Here is a 20,794-nt window from a genome sequence, read left to right on the forward strand (position 1 = left end):
CTTGCCGGTGGCCAGGGATCAAACTGGCGCTGCAGAGGCTGCAGGCAGCCTCACAACCCAGAGCTCAACTGCTGCGCCACCAGGGGAGGCCCCACAGAATTTCTTAATCCATGCTACGGTGCAAACAACTCTGTAGGAATACTGTTGCAATTACAATAAGGATACTACCACAAATGTCCCTTATACTAATGGTTCCCAAGGCATGGTTCCCAGATCACCAGCATAGGTATCATGTGGGAAATTGCTAGAAATGCAAATTTTCAGGCTAGAACCTCAACTTGAATCAGAAATACTAAAGGGTAGGCCAGCAACCTATTTTTTTTAATAAGGCCTTCCATGCCAAAATACACCCCCCACAATCCTTTATGTAACACTGATGAGTTAGAACCAATTTATCATACACTATTATTTCTATGATGACCCAAGGGAAAAACTTAAGTTTTTTGGCCCCAGTACTGGGAATTTTTCCTAATCTTAAGAACGAACATACAGCACACACATTATAAAGCTCTCACTAGAATAAATGCTCCAAGAGGAAGAGACATCATTTATTTAGTTTACTACTACAACCAAGAGTAGTATCTGGCATACAGTAGGTGCTAAGAACCAGTTACCAAATGTATAAATACTATTTGTTTACAAGATGGTGCTATGTCTCTATTAAAAGTTCTGGAGCCTATGTTACGGAGTGTTTTACCTGTTTTCTATTTAACTATTTTATAGTTTCAGGTCTTACATCCAAGTCTATTATCCATTTTGAGTTAATTTTTGTGTATGTTTTGAGACAGTGGTCTAGTTTCACTCTTGCATGTGGCTGTTCAGTTTTTCCAGCATCATTTGATGAAAGACTTTCCTTTCTCCAATGTATACTCTTGGCCCCTTTTTCACAGACTAATTGTCCATGTAGGTGTAGGTTTATTTCCGGGCTCTCAATTGTATTGAATTGGTCTGTGTCTGTTTTTGTTCCAGTCCCATATTGTTTGCATTATTACAGCTTTGTAGTATAGTCTGAAGTCTGAAAGTATGACACCACCATTCATCCTTTTATTGTGGTCAGGGCTGCTTTGGCTATTTGGGGGTCTTTTGTGGTTCCATGTGTTTGCTTTGTTGATACCAGAGTTCCTAGCATCTAGAACAAAACCATCAGGAAGATGCCCAACAAATATTTGCTAAGCATTTGTGAACTGTACAGACATTACAAACTACATTTCAAGTTTATCACCATATTTCTCTCTTTGCACTGACAGTGCGCTAGAACCAAAGTTTATAGTTCAGTAAAGGATTTGCCGGCATTCATTCTGTGTACTATCCTCCCTCCTGGTCATTTTTCAGGTTTTTAAAACCCATTCATAGTCCTATAATCCTGAGACTTTAGAAGTTTTGTGGGTTGAGTTTGGGAAAAATGAAGTAAAATCTAGTCAAAAGTACTAACTGCCTGTGGACAAGGTACATAACAGTTGTCAGATTTTCAGTTATCTATCATTCACACTGCCCTATGGTTATTATTATTGTTTTTTAAAGTTAGGTATGCAGTTCAAATAGAGTGGGGGTTCTATCAAGATTTGGCCCTATCAATTCCTGATGAACTCTCTCACATATGCAGATTTCTGTAATACTTCAAACTAAATGTGTCTTGTCTATCAACAGATTCTGGTGCTTACAATCTTCACAACATACTCAGAATCTGATAATTTCTTACCATTTCTACTACCACCACCATACTTTTATTTATTAAAAAAAAAAAGATTTTTATTTATTTATTTACACAAGAACCGGGGTACAGGCCAGATTCGCGGGAGGGTGAGAGGATTCACCAGAGACAAAGCCCAGAGACAAAGCGGGGAACAGAACAGGCAGACTGCCTGAAATACACTGCTGAGGGGAGCAGCGGGCAAGTCAGGATAGGTCTGGCACACCATGTGGGACCCTCACCGGCCGGCTGGGATCGAACTGGCGCTGCAGAGACTGTGGACAGCTTCACAGCGCTGCGCTCAACTGCCTGCGCCACAAGAGGAGGCCCACTACCATACTTTTAGCCAGTCATCTTTTATTTGGATCAGTAAAACAGTCTAACTGCTTTTTTTCGTCTACTCTATAAACCAAAGAAACTTAAAATGTTAACTCAGAACACATTACTTATCTACTCAAAACCCTCCAACATATTCCTATCACACTTAGGGTAAAAGAAAATGTCCTTAAAAAATGATGTATAAAATCCCTGTAGACTGCTTGTTACTTCCCTGACATCACCTCCTACAATTAATTATCCCCATCTACCCCTCCCCCCGCACCCCCCCTATCCTCTTTGCCTAGTCACACTAGTCTCCTTATTCTTCTTAAACATGTCAGGCATGTTACTGCTTCAAGACATTTACATCTGCTGACCCTTCTGCTTAAAGTTAAAGCACTTCCCCATTATCTACATGTATCAAAAACATACTCTATCTGAGCTTTATATACAGGGCCCCTTCTTAGGTGAACCTTCTGACTATACTATAAAAAACTGAAATGTAATGGACACCCCAACTCCTTATCCCTTTTCCTCTTTTATTTCTCTTTATACCATTTGTTATAATGTAACATTACACTGTACTATATATTTTCCTGTATGCCTTCCCTTCCCAATGCTATTTCCCATTAGTAGATTCTGAGAAGGCTGACTGCTTTGTTTATTGCTACACCACTAGTAGTTAGAATAGTACCTGGTGCATAATAGGTACTTGATACATTGTTTACCAATGAGACTGCCTACAGCATTAAAATCTAATACTACTTAGATGTCAGCATCAAAGGCCTTCGGTAATCTGACTCCTACTAATCTCCTTTAGGCAGTATCTTTTACTACTTTTCCACACATTAAACCAGACTACTCAGCTCTGCCCTGAAAGCACTATCCCAGAAGTGGCAAGCCCAAATGCTTCTTTGAACCAGAGAGGTTATCATACAGAGGGTTAAACAGGCAGGGTTAAAAAGCAACAATTGCTGGTAGGGCCAAAAAAAAAAAAACCCAACCTAAAGGAATTCAAATTCAATCACAAGTGATTACAATAAAATAAGAACAGCATTATGATGTAGAAGCAGACCATCTAATAGCAACAGAGGTCTGGGCAACTTTTTCTGTTCTGGGGTAAGGACAAATTACTGGAAAATGTGGTAGTTGAACTGAAACTTATGACTAGAAGCAAAGGTCAAAATATAGAGTACAGATAAACCAAACTAAAATGTTTGAATTTAATTCAAAGGCAATGGGGAAGACATGGAAAGATTTTTAAGGAAGAAAGAACATTTTGCAAAGATGACTCGTGTTGGCGATGTGGTCAATAAATTAGAGGGGCACAACACTAGGAGTGGGAACATTATGATTGGGGAGATAACTGCAGCTGTCCAAGCAATGGGTGCTGGTTGCTTAGATAAGGGTAGAAGCAGTGTAAGGAGAAAAGTTACATTAACAAGGATGTGAAACAATTTCATTTAAAAAACAAAAACAAAAAAAGAAACACAAAACTCAACAATTTAAAGCTAATAAAGAGGAGGAAACGCCGAGTCTGAAAATACAGAAGTAAAAGCAACATAATGGGGAATCAAAATGAGGAGAACACACTGCCAATGCCCATATTCCTTTTCATATAAATCTTGCCCCAACATAAACTCATATGCTCTGTTCTACATGGAACTTTCATTTCTGTTCCAGTTACGAAGTAGCTTATTTCTCTTCCAATTCCCTAACTACTTTGCCCTATTGTAACTTCTGTCTTAAAGCTCTGTGAGAACAAGAACTATCTTACTTAACTTTTGACTTTGATTGCCAAAGCACAGAGTAGGGATTCACATAATTATCTGTTGGGTTATAATTATACAAACTGTAGTAGAAATAAGTCTGAACTTCAGAGGTATGACCTTGTCATTAACTTCAATTTCAGTCCCTCAATCAGCAAAATCTACTTCTGAGTTGCTGTAAGTGTGAGAAAATATATACAGGGAATCCTTTGTAAATAGTTACATTGGTTACAACTATTTAAGTATAAACTCTAACATATGCATGTTATGAGTCCCTAATCTGAAACCCTTGGGGCGAGATGTATTTGGTGATTCCGATTATAGAAATATAATGCCAACGAATAATGTTCAGGTCAGGTTTGCTGTCAAATTCTTACAAACTGAAAACGAGAGATTTTGAATCTGCAATAGATACTCAGATATTTACAAAAAAAGGACAGGGTGAAATCAGTACCAGAGAAGAAAATCAGATTACCTAAAGCTCAGAGATCTTAATCTTAGAAGAACCCCTTTATTGTTGAAGACAAGTTAACAGAGGCATAATAAGATGAATGTTTTCTACAGTAACTTACCTCATTGTGTCTAACTTTCAGGAATGAGGAAGATGAAATGGTCCTAACTTTCTATAAGGGGAATTTTAATAAAGAACGTAGGGCAGAAATCCCATTAAACCAAGTTCCTTACCACGTAAGCCTAAGAACTGAAATAATTTAGTTTGAGATTCAAAAAAAGTCAACGGAGATTAAGAAACTTGCAACCTTTAGGTTTGACTTCATTAAAAATATTGGCTAATCATCTTACCACTCCTCCTTCCACCCAAGGCATTATAAACAGAACTAGACTTATTGAACCTATTTATCTTTCTCAACATAGAATTATCCAATGATGATAAAGACTTCTCAAGGAAAGAGAAAACTCAATCTTATTTGGGGGATTCTATCAAAGGACTTTCTGAATAGGCTAGACCTGTTATCTTACCAAAGAACTTCCTAAAATAGTAAACACTCATTCCCACTTGAGATTCATTAAGTCACCTGAGTACATCCTCTCAAGTGAGTGAGCTGAACCTACTCCATTACACCATGCAAGTTTTTTTAAAAAACAAGAGCTTTAACACTATGGTTCATGTCAGCAACATGTATATTTTGATTATAACTGTTCATCAGTGATTTCTGTCACTGTTGAATGGCATGTGTCTTCACAAATGTACTTAAAACAGATTAAGTATACTAAATAGTGATATAAGAACCCAGAATTCATAAAATTATCATATGATGGGCAAGATTAAATTGACAAATAGGAAGGAAACCAACATTTTCTGCAAATCAGATTGACCTGCCAAAAAAAAGTCCAAAATAAAATTACTGTCATTGACTAAAAGTTTTAAGATGAAAGTGAGGATTTTATAGTTGGTCTTTATTCTCCTTGTAAAATGCAAAAGTTCTTACCATAAGCCTGCCTCAGGAATATCACCATGAATTAACAACTTCACTAATAAATACCTGACATCGAAGTATCAAATTTAAGAGATTAATATGTTTAATTTAAATCTTGTAAACCAGATTTTTAAAATGGTTTGCTAAAGTATATACCTCTCAGGGGAAAGTGAACTTTGCAAATTAACTAGTACTGTAGGAATTAATGTCAGCATTTTGCAGAGGCAAAGAAACCAAATATAGGTCTAAGCAAAACTTATGTGTGATAGAGATTAACAGTATTTTGTTTCTAGGATAAATTTCGCCAGCATAAACAAACTCATTTCTCTTACAAAAATAAGATCAAGTTCCTTACAATTAAAAGACACTTACTTGCTGTGACAGTGCAACAGTAAGTCAATAATGAATGTCTGCCAAGCCTTTTCTTTGCTAAGAGCATCTAAAGCTGTCGGAATCAAGGCAAAACACAACGTCATCACTTCCAATGCTTCACAGCAAACCTGTTCGTCTTCCAAGTCTGGCTCATTGCCTGCATTGGTCTGTAAAATTATAACCAGGGGCAAATTACCCAGCGATGCATTGGAAAGAAATCTCATGCAGCTTCAAGTTAGAGCTTACAACCTAACTACTCACTGACACCATCTGTGGTCTTAGGTTCTTTACCTACAACTTTTCACATCTCTTTTTAATAGTATGGAAAGGACTAAAATAGAAAGTGAAGTCTAATTCCAGTATTTAACTACATCCCAAGGAGGGCTGAAGAAGGATACTAGCTGCTGCTTCTTCAGGTTCCTAGAGATCTTCTGAATTGTATACCTCTGCACCAACAATCACTCCTTTCTTGAGAAGCACTTCTGCACTGAAGATAGATATTTCTGGCTACTTCTATTAGACAGCTACTCAAAAGCAACTATCATGGTCAAAGGAAGGTTTTGAAGGTTTTATAACCTAAAATATGCTCTAGTAGGTAGCTAGTAAATTCTAATCTTACTTTGTAAGAAAGCATCTATTATAGTATATGCCTAAAAAAGGCAAAAAAAAAAAAAAAAAAAAAAAGCTATGTGAATATTCAGCACCATACCAGACAGATACTATAGGATACTAGCATGTATCCCAGGCAAATAAAGGTTATGATGGCTATGAAAGGAAAGCTCTACTACGCGGGGCAAGTTCCTATAACTTAGCTTCCCCTTCTAAATAAGCAGTAGTGGCTAACAAGGGTGGTTACAAAAAACCAGAAATCAGAACCCAACACATCCTTTCTTACATAAATAATTTGCTCAATTTAATAATAGGTTAGGGATGATAACTGACACTTTCTACTTTTGACTGCTTTAACGAAATCAAATAAAAACATTTAAATGGCACAATAACATAACTGAATTACCTTAACAAAATTTGTATAGGACAGAAAGATGAGGCAAGAAGAATAAAGAGAATGGGAGCAAGCAAATCCAGTATGAGACAATTATATCTGACTCCAGGCAGCATGAAGTATAAAGACAGTTTCATAATAAAAGTAGTTTTTAATTTTAAGTAAGTTCTGTGGCAGGACTCTGAAATTCTTTATTTTCAAAACAAAATTTTACTGTGTTAATCATCTTAACAATAGCTACCAGTTAATTTTCAGCCTTTAGAAAGCAACTGGTTGGGTTTTTAAAGATAGTAGACATGTATAATTAAACAACATTTATCTAACATGAGTATTTTCTGTGCTAATTCTTACCTTTTCATAAATTTTAGTGATCTCTTCATTTGGGCTAAATACTAGTTGTAATGCCCCACATCCGGATGCCCAGATAATTTTTTGTATAGCTCTAATTACACAAATATCAGGCATATATCTTGAAGCCTGCAAGATAATGAATAATTGAGACTATTGATAACAGTACTTGGGTGGAATAATCACTTAAAGAAAATAGGAATGGCCATGAAGATGTACCATTATTTAGGTTCCCACCCAAATAAACGTCATCCCATTTTTTTTTCTTTAATAGAAATGCCACAGAATATATTCTTTCAGAGCTATTATCTAGCCCTGTATTATTTTCAGAATAATCTTAAAAAGACTACAAAAGTGACCCAACTGTTCCACTGCTGGTTTTTTACCCAAGAGAGAATAAACTCATGTGACCCCACAAACACTTGGGATAGTCCACAGCAGCTTTACAGAGTCAAAAGGGGAAAAAATCCAAATGTCCACCAAGTATATTTATAAACACAATGTGAAATAGTAATGACGGGATACTACTGAGCAACCAAAAGTATGGAGTACAACTAATCCACACAACACAGGTAATTCTCAGAGTTAATATTCTGAGTGAAGGAAGCCAGACATAAAAGAACACACTGTATGATCTTACTTGTAGAAAACATTCTAGAGAATGAAAATTACTATATAGTGACTAAAGATTAGTGGTTACCTGAGACCAGGGGTGGAGCAAAGAATGGACTGCTAAAGGCATATGTAAAGTAATGGAAATGTTCTGGGTATTGGCTGACGTGGTAATTTCAGATGTGTTTTTCTAAATTGATTGAATTATAAATTATAGATTAAAAAGGATGTTGTTTACATAAAGCTGATTAAAACCAGAAATGTCTAATGTTAATACCAGGAAAATTAAGCCCCTAATTGTGATAAGGATTATTTCTAAATTATCAGAGGATCAAAAGTATAAAGAAATGATCTATTTCAGAGCTTTAGCAGTTCGATACTAACCTCATCAGATATTTGCTGAGCAAGACGAATGGACATATTTCTAAGCATACACTCAGATGATGGATTAGGAATGCTCTGAAGGGCACTTTGTAGCACCACTGCTTGATCATGAGTAACTTGGTTAACCTGAAAAAAAAAAAAAAGTTACTATTTTACTTGGAGTAAATAATTTTAATATGAACCATTTCCTCCAGTTAACTTCCTCCCATATATACACTGTAGAACCCATCCTGATGTACAAAAAAAGCACTTGATATTGCAACAATGTGGGCATTTTTTTCTCTTTTTCAGGTATGCTGGAGTGCCAGATACTGTTCTGCAAACCCCCATTCTAGATTAGTTCAATTTGTGTCTATATTTGGGTTCAGCATAACTTACAGGGGATAAATGATAAACTGAACCAGCTGAACCCAACATCCCAAAAGAGAGTCAGTAAAGTACTACAGCACATCTTTTCTATTCATGCTCTTGGGCAAACCCTCTTTCCATATCCCTTCTCACCTCAGTATAATTTTAATCAGAATCTCACCTCACCATAATATGGTTATTACAGCTCTTTCTGTCTTTATATATCTGCCAAATATGAATTAGTAAGATTCAAATAGTTTTTATTAGATTTAAAATAATTGAATCTCAAACAGGATATAAGGGGGCAGAGAGAAATTGTACTCTCAAATTAGTAGTATAATGAATCAAGAGTATTTGTACTTTTAATATAAACAGCAGAAAACCTCAAAAAGGAGGTAACACCGAAGAGAAACTTTAAACACCCTGAATTAATATGAGCTCTATACTTCAAGAGTTGCTGAGATGAACTTTAAAAATTACTATTATCAAAAGATTTTTTAAAGTCTCTATTACCGATGTCATAGGATTCACGCCTTCTACACCTGGCTGACAAGCTTCTGCAACAGCTCGAACATGGCCATAACCAATGGCAGTTAACAACAGTTTGGCTATTTTGAGAGCATTGAGGTAGGCACCCCTTCGAGTTTCCATATCTGCATTTGGCAGGAAGTTATTTCTGGTTAGCATACTCAGGACAAGGGGTAGGCCACCACTTTTCAAGAAGTGAAACTGAAAATCAGAGGAATCATCAGCAAGAGGTGCACCAGCGGGCATTAACAAGGCATAGACAACCTAGGAAGAAAAAAAAAAAGAAGAGTGTATTAATAGGTCTTAAGAAGACAGCTTCTATTTTCCTTGTGATCACTACTAAGAAATTCTTGACCATTTTAAAAAATATTTCATTACAATATTATTCATGTTTTTGCACTGCAAGGCAAAATATAAAGAACATGTCATAAACGCAAAAGGAAAAAACCAACCTCTGTTAGGTATAGCACTTGTGAGGCTGAAGGGCCAAAGAAAAGTGAGTCAAGAGATGGACTAAGGCTGCTCTCTCCAAGTTTGGCATGGTCTAAACAAATAGCTCTTAATTTTTCTATTGTTGTGCTATCTGTAAGGAAAAAAGAGACACAGTCTAAAACAAAACATAACCCATGTGTTCACAACATTTCACTTTTAATATTTCAAAGACTAATTCAGTATTAAATAACAATGAATGCAATAAAACTTCAGGCTAACTTTACATGACCTCATATGGATTAAAATCAACCAGGGTTCTTTAATCAGTCAACCCAAAGACAAAGAAGGCAGTCTACTCATCAGAAACCTCAAATCAACATGTTTTCCTTAGCCAGTGGATACGGGAAAATAATTCACTTCCAATTGAAAATAACAAAGGAAAAAAAATAACAAGTTCCTCCCTCCAATTTCTCTATTATTCGCCTTTATAACAATATACATTAACTGGACTGCTTTGTGGTATTCTAGAGATAGGTATTACCCAGTTTCACAGATGAAGTTTTGGAAAAAAAAAAAAAAAAAAAAGTTTTGAAAAAAAAAAATCACAAAAATTTGTCTAGGGTCAGAGTAGCAACAAGGAAGAATTGAACTCAAGATTTGAAGTCTAAGCCTTTGATTCATCTACTATAATGCAATTGTTATTAGCTTTATTAAAGTTGGCTGTTTTAAATTTAGTTACTATACTATGATTTAATGACATATGAGTTATCATAGTAATTTTGCTGCTTGGACTGCCTGGCAAGCTCACTTTTGCCATCTTGTGGCATTATGCTCAAATTATAAAATCAAGGATTCTGAAGTGGGTTTAAAAATATCATTATGAAAGTTGATTCTGCTAGACTACTATTACTACTATACTATGATTCTGCTAGATACTACCATTAGCTAGATACTGGTAAATAAAAAATCACTAATTCTAAACAATACAACACATAAGAGATAAAGATTAAATGAACTTTTTGAAAGAAGCCTCAGCTAAGAATCTAATATTTAAACTTATTCTTTATCACAGTAATTAGAAAGAGGGGTAAGGTCAACAACGTTTTCTTTTAAAAAAAAAAAAGCGGTAATGGTAACAGAACAAGGCACTAAAAATCACCTGGGCCAATTAAACACGGTGCACTGTATTTATCAGTAATGCAACCACAAGCCCCACTGAAATAAGAGTAAATTATAAAATACATAAAATCAAAAGGACATAAAAATAGTTGAAGGAATATTAAAGAGAGGCCAGCAAATGACTGAAGGTATATAGGAGGACAGAAGATAGCTGAACCAAGGAGCAAATGCAGGAAGTAAGGAGGAAGAAAAGTGGGTATCTATAAGTTAGTGCCCCCACTGAATCCTAGAAAAGCCAAGGATATGAAGACAACAGGTATGTTTGGAAAGTTCAGATGAATCAAAGGCCTAACTACAGAGTGGCTGAAGTCTGTGTAAGAATCAAGTTTCTAATCCTGCCTAATCCCAATAGAGCAATGAGGCCAGCAAGCAGATTTCTCACTTATGTAGAGACAGAAATATGGAATGCAGGAAGACTAAGAAGGTGGACTGGTACCTTGGTACCAGTACAAATAGATGTTTATTTCCTAATAGAGATACAGAAATTGATATAGGTATCTATTCCTTCCTCAGTCCAAATGAAAAGGCCTAAAAATAAAGACATACAGTAGTAATGCATAGAATTTAGTCTTTAAATTTTGTTCTAAATACCTAACTTAAAGGAGATATGGCTGATTCCAGGGCTGGGATTTAGAAAATACTAGATGAGCTTTAAACATCTTGTAAAAGAAAAGTATTAAAGTACTGGGAAAAAATGAGGATATATGAAAAAGGCACTGGGTTCATCTACTCACTGACCATAATATATGGGACAACTGAACATCCACACAATTATTACAATTACAATGGCTACAATGAGAAAGGTGGGTCTGTTTATGTCAGTTCTCCCAGGCAATTGTAGTCAGCACAAAACTGTGAATAACAAAATCCCAAACCAACCAAAGTTCACTGGCCTGGCAGCTGCACAGGCAGATACCCTTTACTAACTGTTTCAGGAAAACTGAAAATGAGCACATGCACCCAGGGCTCATCCTGGAAGTTATGTTCCCAGTTCTTTCATGACCTTTGGCAGATTTTCCTTGTCACTACCAACTTAAGGTAACCCATCTGTTCCAGCGCACCACTTCCATTTGTAAAATTATAGCACTCTCAAGCCAGCTACTTTCTTTCTATTGGTTTTGTCTTTTATTATTGCCCTGAGGCAGCCTTCAGCCATACCAAACTACCTGTGTGGGCTGTCCACATTATCTCCAAAGACACCATTTTTATTAGTGCTCTGCTTAAGCTATGTGAAAAGGCTTACTAGCCTAGGGCATTACAGCCCCAAACAAAGGGAGGAGGACATCCCAGTGGGAGGGGAGAGGGAGTCCTAGGTAAGGACTTAGAGATCAATCAGAAGGTAAAGTCCAAACAATGGGTAGCTCAACATGAAGATTCATTCAGAGTAAGGAGGGTATCTACTGGTTGAAGTGAGGCCCATCATAAATATAAAGGAATACATATATTGAGAGCCAGAGTCCTACTACATAGAAAAATGGGTCTATGCCTACTACATAGACCAGTAAGAATGGCACACATCAAAGAAACAAGCAACAACAAATGTTGGCGAGGATGCGGTGAAAAAGGAACCCTCCTACACTGCTGGTGGGAGTGCAAACTGGTCCAAACCACTGTGGAAAGCTGTCTGGAGGTTCCTCAGTCTACTAAAAATGGAGCTACCATACGACCCGGCAATTCCACTCTTAGGGATCTACTCAAAGGACACAAAAACACTGATTCAAAAGAACACCTGTACCCCTATGTTTATAGCAGCACTATTTACAATAGGTAAAACCTGGAAACAACCCAATGCCCAAAAACAGATGACTGGATCAAGAAGATGTGGTATATATACACAATGGAATATTATTCAGCAATCAAAAAAGATAAACTCATGCCGTTTGCAGCAACGTGGATGGAACTAGAAGGAATTATGCTCAGTGAAATAAGCCAGAAGGAAAAAGAAAAATATCGGATGGTTTCACTGTAACAGGAATATAGGGGAACCAAGTAAGACATCAGCATAAAAATAACAACAACAGGACAAAACACAACAAAGCAAAAACAGACAATTATAAACCAGAGACATACTACAGGGGAGGAGGAGGGAGAGGGATCAGAAGGAGGGAGGGAGCAGAACAGGGGAATGTGGTGATGGTGCACAGGTGCCTTGGGGAAGGAAATTCTATGGGGACTCAATCTGAGGGGGTGGGGGGAAGCAAATATTGTAAAAAAAATTAAAAACTGATAAATGTTAAAATAAAAAAGAAAAAATGGGGCCTCCCCGGTGGCGCAGCAGTTGAGCGCTGGGTTGCGAAGCTGCCCACAGCCTTTGCAGCACCGGTTCGATCCCCAGCTGCCGGCGAGGTTCCCACATGGCACGTAGACCTCTCTTGCCATGCCCGCTGCTCCCCTCAGCAGTGTGTTTCGTCAGTCTGCCTGTTCTGTTCCCCACTCTGGCTCTGGTGAATTCTCTCACCCTCCCCTGCTTCTGACCGTACCCAGTGCTTATATAAATAAATCTTTAAAATTAAAAAAAAAAAAAAATGGGTGGTGATCAGGTTGACTGATTAAGAATTAAATATGAAAATATGTTAAAAGAGGAAAAACTAAAACAAATCTTGTGAGATCAGACTGCAACTGGAGAATATGGTATGACCCCATGGTATTTTAATACCTACATTAATCAATCTATTCATCCCTGCAGTTATGTATACAAATATCCATGTTTAACACAAGAATTTAAGGGTCATGAAAAATCATGCCAGAAATTACTCTCAAATGATTCTCTAAAAAGTTCTTGATTTGTACATCCAACTTTATTATAAGGTTTAAATATCCCCCAACCACAACTGTTTTTCAATTGTTCAGGACTAAATGATCTGCCCCAGTTACGTTTCCCCACAAGTCCCACTATTTTTAGCACATAATTTTGCAGAACATTAGGATTTTGAAGAAAACACGTTATTAGGGAACAAAACACTAAAATGTGTTCATGAAAAACAAAATCTTATGGAAAAGGTCACTTCGAAGCAGTCTTGAAAATTTAGTAATAGACTAAATTTGGGGTAAAAGGTCAACAGAAGAACTGGAAAAAGTTAAGGAAACACTCCCAAAGCTGGAATAAAATGAAAAAAGATTCAGTAAATTCAATACCATAGTCACAGACATTTCAAAGACACACAAAAACAAAAACATTGAGTAAAACATGAGCAAGAAAGAATACAAATCTCTCACAAACTAGGAATCTCGCAGGCTGACTGAGTACCCAACATAAACAAAAAAAACTTCAAAGCATTTCACCATGAAATTTCAAAACTCAAGGATGAAAACAGTTTCCCAAAACAAAGATGACATGTAAAGAACAGGAATGAGGGGGGCTTTGCTCTTCCTACCTGCAACATTATCAGGTAGACAGCACAAATTTTCAACTTAGAATTCTATGCCCAAACTACCAATCAAATGTGAGAGGGTTTGGTTGTATTCAGCTAAGCAACGGCTCGTAACAAATAAAACTGCCTTCCATGTCTTCCTTTCTGAGATAACCACAAGAAGGGTTAGGGTTAGCGAGAGGGCACCTCAAGAATGGCCGATGATATGGGAGCCAGTGAACAGACTCATAGAAAAGTTGAAGAACAAAGTTCCAACCGGGGCCTCCCTGGTGGCGCAGGGGTTAAAGACAGTGCTATGAAGCCACTGTGGCCTGAGTTCCATCCCCAGCAGGCCAGGGGGCAACCCGCATGGCCCAGCAGACAAGTCTCACCCGCTGCTCCCCTCAGTAGTGTATTTCAGTCAGTCTGCCTGTTCTGCTCCCCACTCTGTCTCTGGTGAATCCTCTCACACCCCCACCCCCTCGCACCTCTGACCTGTACCCCAGCTCTTGTATGCATAAATAAATCTTTAACAAAAAACAAAAACTCCCAAGCAGTAACTACGTAGTACACAAAGAACCAGATGAGAGGAGAAGTAGAAAAGTTCCAGGACAACAGTGAAGCTGAACATTAAAAGGGGAAATTACTTTGAGAATTAAAGGATATGTATGAAGAATGAGAGATAAGTTGTATAGAAAAAAACAAGAAATTGGAGACATTATTAAGTCCAGGGAAAAGGATGTCAGTAATCCATCTAACTATGCTTGATACACTCTTGAAAATATAAATTCTTAATATGAATTTAAGCAAAATTTGGGGGGATGTGGGATTAAACTCAAATTTTCATCTACATAATAGAAAAAAACCACTAGATATCTACCAACAATAATGACTAAAATGACAAAGAAACAATTGTGTATTATTTACATACCTAAAAGTATAGAAATACACAAGAATAAAAGCTACAAATTAAAAGTGGTTGTTTCCACTGCTGGTGGGAATGCAAACTGGTCCAACCACTATAGAAAACTGTGTGGTGGCTCCTCAAATTACTAAAAATGGACATACCATATGACCCAGTGACTATTCCTAGGGATCAACCCAAAGGACACAAAAACTTGAGTTTGAAAGGAAACCTGCACTCCCCCATGTTCATTGCAGCACTATTTATTGGGTTGTCGGAAAAGCCATGATGCATTTTTGCTTGAAAACCATAGAAAGAATGTCATGACTTTCCTGACAATCCAATCCAACAGCCAATATATAGAAATGACTTAAATGCCCCAAAATAATGATTTGACAGGATCAAGATGTGGTATGTACATACACATGGACACACACACACTCTGGAATACAATTCAGCAATCAGAAAAGATAAACTCATGCCATTCCCAGCAATATGGTTATAACTAGAAGGGATTATGCTCAGTGAAGTAAGTCAGAAGGAAAAAGAAAAATATCGGCTAGTTTCACTTACAGGAGGAATATAGGGAAACTGCACAAAAGAAAAAACTTGCAGGCAATCTATAGATCTGAGGCATACGGTGGGGGAGGGAGAAGGGTCAAAAAAGAGGGAAGAGCACAGGGACTATGGTGATGGTTCACAGGTGATGTGGTGGTAGGAGTTTTATGGGGAGTACACCACAGAGGAGAAATCAAATATTGTACAAAAATGAACAACAATGTAAGAAAATTAGTAAGTTCAATTAAAAAAAAAAAAGTTGTTTCTAAGAAATAAAAAAATGCAAGGTTTTGGGAGCCAAATGGTGTCTGCTACAACTGTTGAGCTCTGTTGGTTTAACACATAAACAGCCATAGACAGTATGTATATAAATGAGCATGACTGTATGTCAATAAAACTTTGCTTTAGACACTAAAACATAAATTTTATATGATTTTCATGAGCTGCGAAATATTATTCCTTGGCTTTATCAGTCATTTAAAAATTTTAAACTAATCATTATTTCTCAGTCTTTACAAAAACAGGCAGTGGGTGGATTTGTCCTTTGGGCTGTAGTTTGCCAAAACCTATTGTAGTTTATACTATAAACCATATTCCACCTAAAAAAAATTTCCTAATATACTCTGCTATTGTCCAACACATATTTTATCAATACTATTATTACTGTTGTCGTCATTTTTTAATTCTTACCTGGTGGCATAAGTTTCATAAGTACTCTTGCTCCATCTCTAAGAGGTGGCATATTCAGGCTGCTACCTAAGTCTGCAACTTGCCAAAGGAAAGAGATGTATCTGGGATGCAGTGACATTATCTAGAATACAAAATACACAAAATATTAACCTGTAAAATATACTTCCCCCAAAGGAAAAGTCCCTAGATAAATTTAATCTCCATACTTTTATTTATGTCATTTTTACTTTATGAAATCCTCTGCCTTCCCTGTCTTCTCACCTTTATAAATTCTTCATGATGAAAACGAAATACAACATCCAAGCCACCTCGACTAATTCGGTGTTACAACTCTTTTGCCATTTTGCTAAACTTTTTCATCATACACACAAATTGGACTCTGTACATACAAAAGTCTGCCATGCGCACTAACAGGTAAGTTATTAATTCAATTTCTATAGGGAACCAAATAATTCTGACACTGGAGAAGCTACTATTATCGCAGACATTAAAATTCTTCTGGGGAGGTGTGGAAGGAGAGGTTAATAAAGGGAGAAGTCACTGTTCTCCTTAGATACAAGACATGTTACTAACAATCTGAGCTAGACTACAGATTCTTTCCTAGAAAAACAGTTCTGCAGAAAGGATTCATTTTTGTGGTACAAATACAAAATACTGTTCTATCTTTCTAAATTTACATATTCATTGTAATTATAATGTATAATAAATAGACCATTTCTGTATAAACCTAAAATCTACAGGGAAATGTTTTAAATGTCAACCAAGTTACAATCGCCTTTCAATTTATTATGAAGTTAATGATTTACTATGTAGCCATTTTATATTTTGCCTCTAATTTGATTATTTGATAATGTTCCGCAAGGAAAAAAATGTACTATTCTATTTAGTACTTTTTTTCCTCAAAGAACCTACCATGCCTTGAATACAATAGGTCAAAAACTATTTACTCACCACCCCAGGCAAACAGCTTTCCACTTCTGGGTTGGGACCATCACTGTAATGATTACCATGGTTTCCAGGAGATCCAGTTGAGGAATCAGAAGAGCTATCAGGACTTGAAGGCATATTGGAACTTATTTGTGTAAGTTTGGCTGTAATTAGCTGAAAATGGTAGAATACGTTATTATCAAACTTAAGGAAAATTACACAAAACACTAATATATTGCCAAATAAAAAATCTATATGCTATACTTTCAGAAACAATTTAAAAAGTCATGTCTAAGTCATAACTACTTAGTTTCATTTTCAGAAATTCTTTACTATCTTGTAGGTACCATGATGCCTGTCTTTTTTTTTTTTTTTTTTTTTTTAAAGATTTATTTCTTTCTTTATACAAACAAGCACTGGGTACAGTCAGAAGCGCGGGAGGTTGAGTGAGAGAATTCACCAGAGTCAGAGCGGGGAACAGAACAGGCAGACTGACGAAGTATACTGCTGAGGGGAGCAGTGGGCGAGGCAGGAGAGGTCTGCGCGCCATGCAGGACCCTCGCCCGGCCGCTGGGGATTGAACCGGCGATGAGAGGCTGCGGACAGGCCCGCAACCCAGAGCTCAACCGCTGCGCCACCAGGGAGGCCCGATGCCTGTCTTATTAATGTTATAATCCAAACACTTAATATAGAGCCTTACACATAAAAGATGCTCAATTAACACTTATGGAATGAAATGCTGACTACTGAAAAGTTCTAGTTTTGATCTTCTTCAACAACATAGTAATTATAGATACTTACCGACTTATCTTTTAAGTTTAATTGTCCAATCAACTTTCTGTCGTCTGCAGGATCTATCAGTTCACCGCCCACAAAAAGCTCAATTTTTGTATGGGCTACATTGGCTTTAATACGATTTAGGATACATCGTCGTACAGAGCCAATTGTATCATTTGTATGAGACCATACATCCAAATCATCAACCTGTCTGCCCTGGTTTGGAAATCGAACTATAAAAGAGAGGTGTTTACCACGAAAAGCTCTGGAGGGAAAGAAAAGAGTTAAAACATCCTATTGAGCAATGTTTCATATCTGTTGCAAAGAAAATTAAGCAAGTTTAGGATACTTATTATTTTTAGGATCTTGAAAATAACTTATTGTTTAACTTTAAACATCTTAAGTAATCTTCAAAACAAAATAATCATATTTCATTGTTGTTACTCTTGTACCTAGGGTCACAAAAAATGATGTGTCTAGTTGTAAGAAATGAGGAACACAACTATTTTTATGGTGTAAAAGCCCAAACTCACAAAGATCATTAGAAGATAAACTTGAGAGTATTAGGAAGTTTGAGTTATCAACAAAAATACTAAGATGTACATTTTTTCCCCAAAACTCTTAATACCAAAATTTATTCCCCCCCAAATATTTACATTTGGTATATTATCTTCTTACAGGTCTGACACAAAATATTAAGTCATATTCAAGAATAACTTTCTATAGTTTCCTGTTTAAGAGAAGTTAAAAATATTGATGGTACTCATTTCCAGAAATATTTAAAAAAGAAAAAAAAACCCTACATTTAGTAAAAGAGAATGTCCTACCAAAAATAGGAAACAAAACTGGGAAAAAAAGATCTGCTATTAAAAAAAGATTCTTTAAGACTCAAATAATGTTTCCAATGGGCAAGACACATACATTTTCAAAAATGACAACTTTCCTCACTCTTGTGTACATCATAACTTAAAAACCAAGAAGCTAAAGGATATCAAGTAATTTAGAAGTGGCACTGGTGGATAAGTTATACACAAACCTTGACATAGGCAGAATAGTTCTTTCCTCATGATAATCGCTGTCACATTCATTTATATATTCCCTTAAAACAGTTAATACTCGAACCATTCGAACAGCTTCCTGTCTTGCACAATTAATACTGTCTTTGTCACCATCCAAAACACACAACGTGTCATAGGAGGCTTTCAAACGATCAAAGCAAGACTGAATGAAGTCTTCATGGATCACCACCTAACAAAAAAGGGCCCAATAAAAACAGTTCAGGTTGCTTTGGAAAGTTAAAATTTTATATATACAAACAATAATCCAAAGAAAGATAGCAACAACCAATATAAAGGTAGCTATCATATCTAACGAGATTCCTAAAGAGTCCACACTGATAATAAAACACACTGTATTTTGTCATAGGAAGCTAGTTATGCAATTCAACAAGTAGAAACTATATATTCAGAAAATGAACTTTCAACATTAGGTGGTACAATCAAAAGAAATTCCTCAGAAATCTCTTGCCATAATTATCCTCAAAACAACCCCAATCACTTCAAGATAATTATCAAGACAAGATTCATTTAGAGAATTTTCTGTATGAGAGAAATATGAGTAAACATTTTAGATCTTTTTTATGAATTAAAACAATTCTTAGTTAACTCTATAGAAAAACATCTTATAAACAGTAGTTGTTCAATCAGAATTCTAATTTGTAGACATTTTAATGAATATCAATCCTCACCTGATTGACTTGGAGCCTCGGACCAAGGTTTGTATATATCTCTTTAAGGAGATCTATAGCTCTGCTGGCAATATCATCATTACTCTGAATCACGACCTAGGTTCAAAAGATTCAAGTGTCAATACCTTTCAAAAAATATTTTCAGTTTGGCATTTAAATCCAAACCATATGCTCAGCTATTTTAAATATAGTATTCAGATTTAAGGGTATTTTGGTAATCAAATAAATTATGTGAGACAACACAAAAAATAATAAAAGCAAAATTCAACTCTCTGAATAGGGGGATTTACAAATGGAAGACACATTTTACTAACAATAAAATATGCATTGAGACAAGTATTTTAACCCTGCCCATTCAACAACTTGTTAATCACAAATTGAGAAACAGTAACAGGCAATTCAAATCAGTGAAAAGCGAATAAAGATTATATAAGATACAGATTAGCGTAAATGGTTATACACCCGAGCCCATTTCCATAAAGCTTCAACATCCATTCATTTGTGTTACTGGTTTTCAAGTTATGTGCAGAACTCTAAGGGACTCTGAAGAAATGTTTTAGGGCTGATCCCTGTTAATAGGCGGGGGGAGGATGGAGCACAAGTGAATGAGCAGAAAAAAACAAGTGTTACATTTTGAAGTACTATGTAAATTGATTTTTGAAAAGGCTTTCTGCTTTTTAAAAGTGTACCCAAATCTTGCATAGAAATATTTTATACCCATGAAAGTATAAACTACTAAAATCAGGTCAGATTTCTAAAGACAGTAATATTAGTATAAAAACAATATAAATTGTCCTTGAGGGCATTATGCTAAGTGAATTAAGGCAAAGAAAAGACAAATACCTTATGAATTCTCTGTATGTGGAATCTTAAATAACTGATATCATAGATATGGAGAACAGATTGGTGGTTATCAGAGGTAGGGTCATGGAGGGTGAGTGATAATGGTGAAGTGGTTCAAAGATACAGACTTGTAGTTATAACTAAGTCATGGAGACATCATGTACAGTATGGTGACTACAGTGAAAACAGTGCATTGTATATTTCAAAGTTGCTAAGAATACATCTTACAAGTTCTCATCACAAGAAAAAAAAACTCTGCAACTGTGTGATGATGGATGTTAGATTTATTGTGATCAATTCACAACATGTATTTATCAAGTCACTAAGTTCTATACCTGAAACTAATGTCAATTCTCTCTATATATACACATACACACACACACACATGCACACACGCATGCATTCTCTCTTTCTAAAAGTAGAGATAGTAGTCCTGGAGGTAATACTTTATTCCTTGGGTATTTAAAAATTTCTTGAGTTAAACAGTGCCAATAAAGTATACATTTATAAGCCCTTCTAAAATAGTCTTCTTTTCTGTTGTCTATTTTAGTATTAAGTGTATAATAACCTAAAATTAAC

The 20,794-nt window shown here is 36.1% G+C and overlaps 1 protein-coding gene across 4 annotated transcripts in view; it reads right to left on the reverse strand.

Annotated features, from left to right (window-relative positions):
* Window positions 1-20,794, reverse strand: part of USP9X (ubiquitin specific peptidase 9 X-linked) — a 128,273-nt gene that overhangs the window by 30,939 nt on the left and 76,540 nt on the right. For all 4 annotated transcript variants that reach the window (XM_037512513.2, XM_037512515.2, XM_037512512.2 and 1 more), the window contains 10 exons: window positions 19,373-19,468; window positions 18,662-18,873; window positions 17,650-17,890; window positions 16,873-17,022; window positions 15,922-16,042; window positions 9,261-9,391; window positions 8,794-9,072; window positions 7,933-8,058; window positions 6,940-7,065; window positions 5,586-5,752 (listed from right to left, as the gene is read on the reverse strand). In XM_037512513.2, the coding sequence (XP_037368410.1) occupies window positions 5,586-5,752; window positions 6,940-7,065; window positions 7,933-8,058; window positions 8,794-9,072; window positions 9,261-9,391; window positions 15,922-16,042; window positions 16,873-17,022; window positions 17,650-17,890; window positions 18,662-18,873; window positions 19,373-19,468 (1,649 nt within the window). The remainder of the gene's footprint in view (window positions 1-5,585; window positions 5,753-6,939; window positions 7,066-7,932; window positions 8,059-8,793; window positions 9,073-9,260; window positions 9,392-15,921; window positions 16,043-16,872; window positions 17,023-17,649; window positions 17,891-18,661; window positions 18,874-19,372; window positions 19,469-20,794) is intronic.

This window comes from Talpa occidentalis, unplaced genomic scaffold, assembly GCF_014898055.3.
Source record: "Talpa occidentalis isolate TD23 unplaced genomic scaffold, MPIMG_talOcc4v2.1 talOcc4.15, whole genome shotgun sequence".
Taxonomy (NCBI): Eukaryota; Metazoa; Chordata; class Mammalia; order Eulipotyphla; family Talpidae; genus Talpa; species Talpa occidentalis.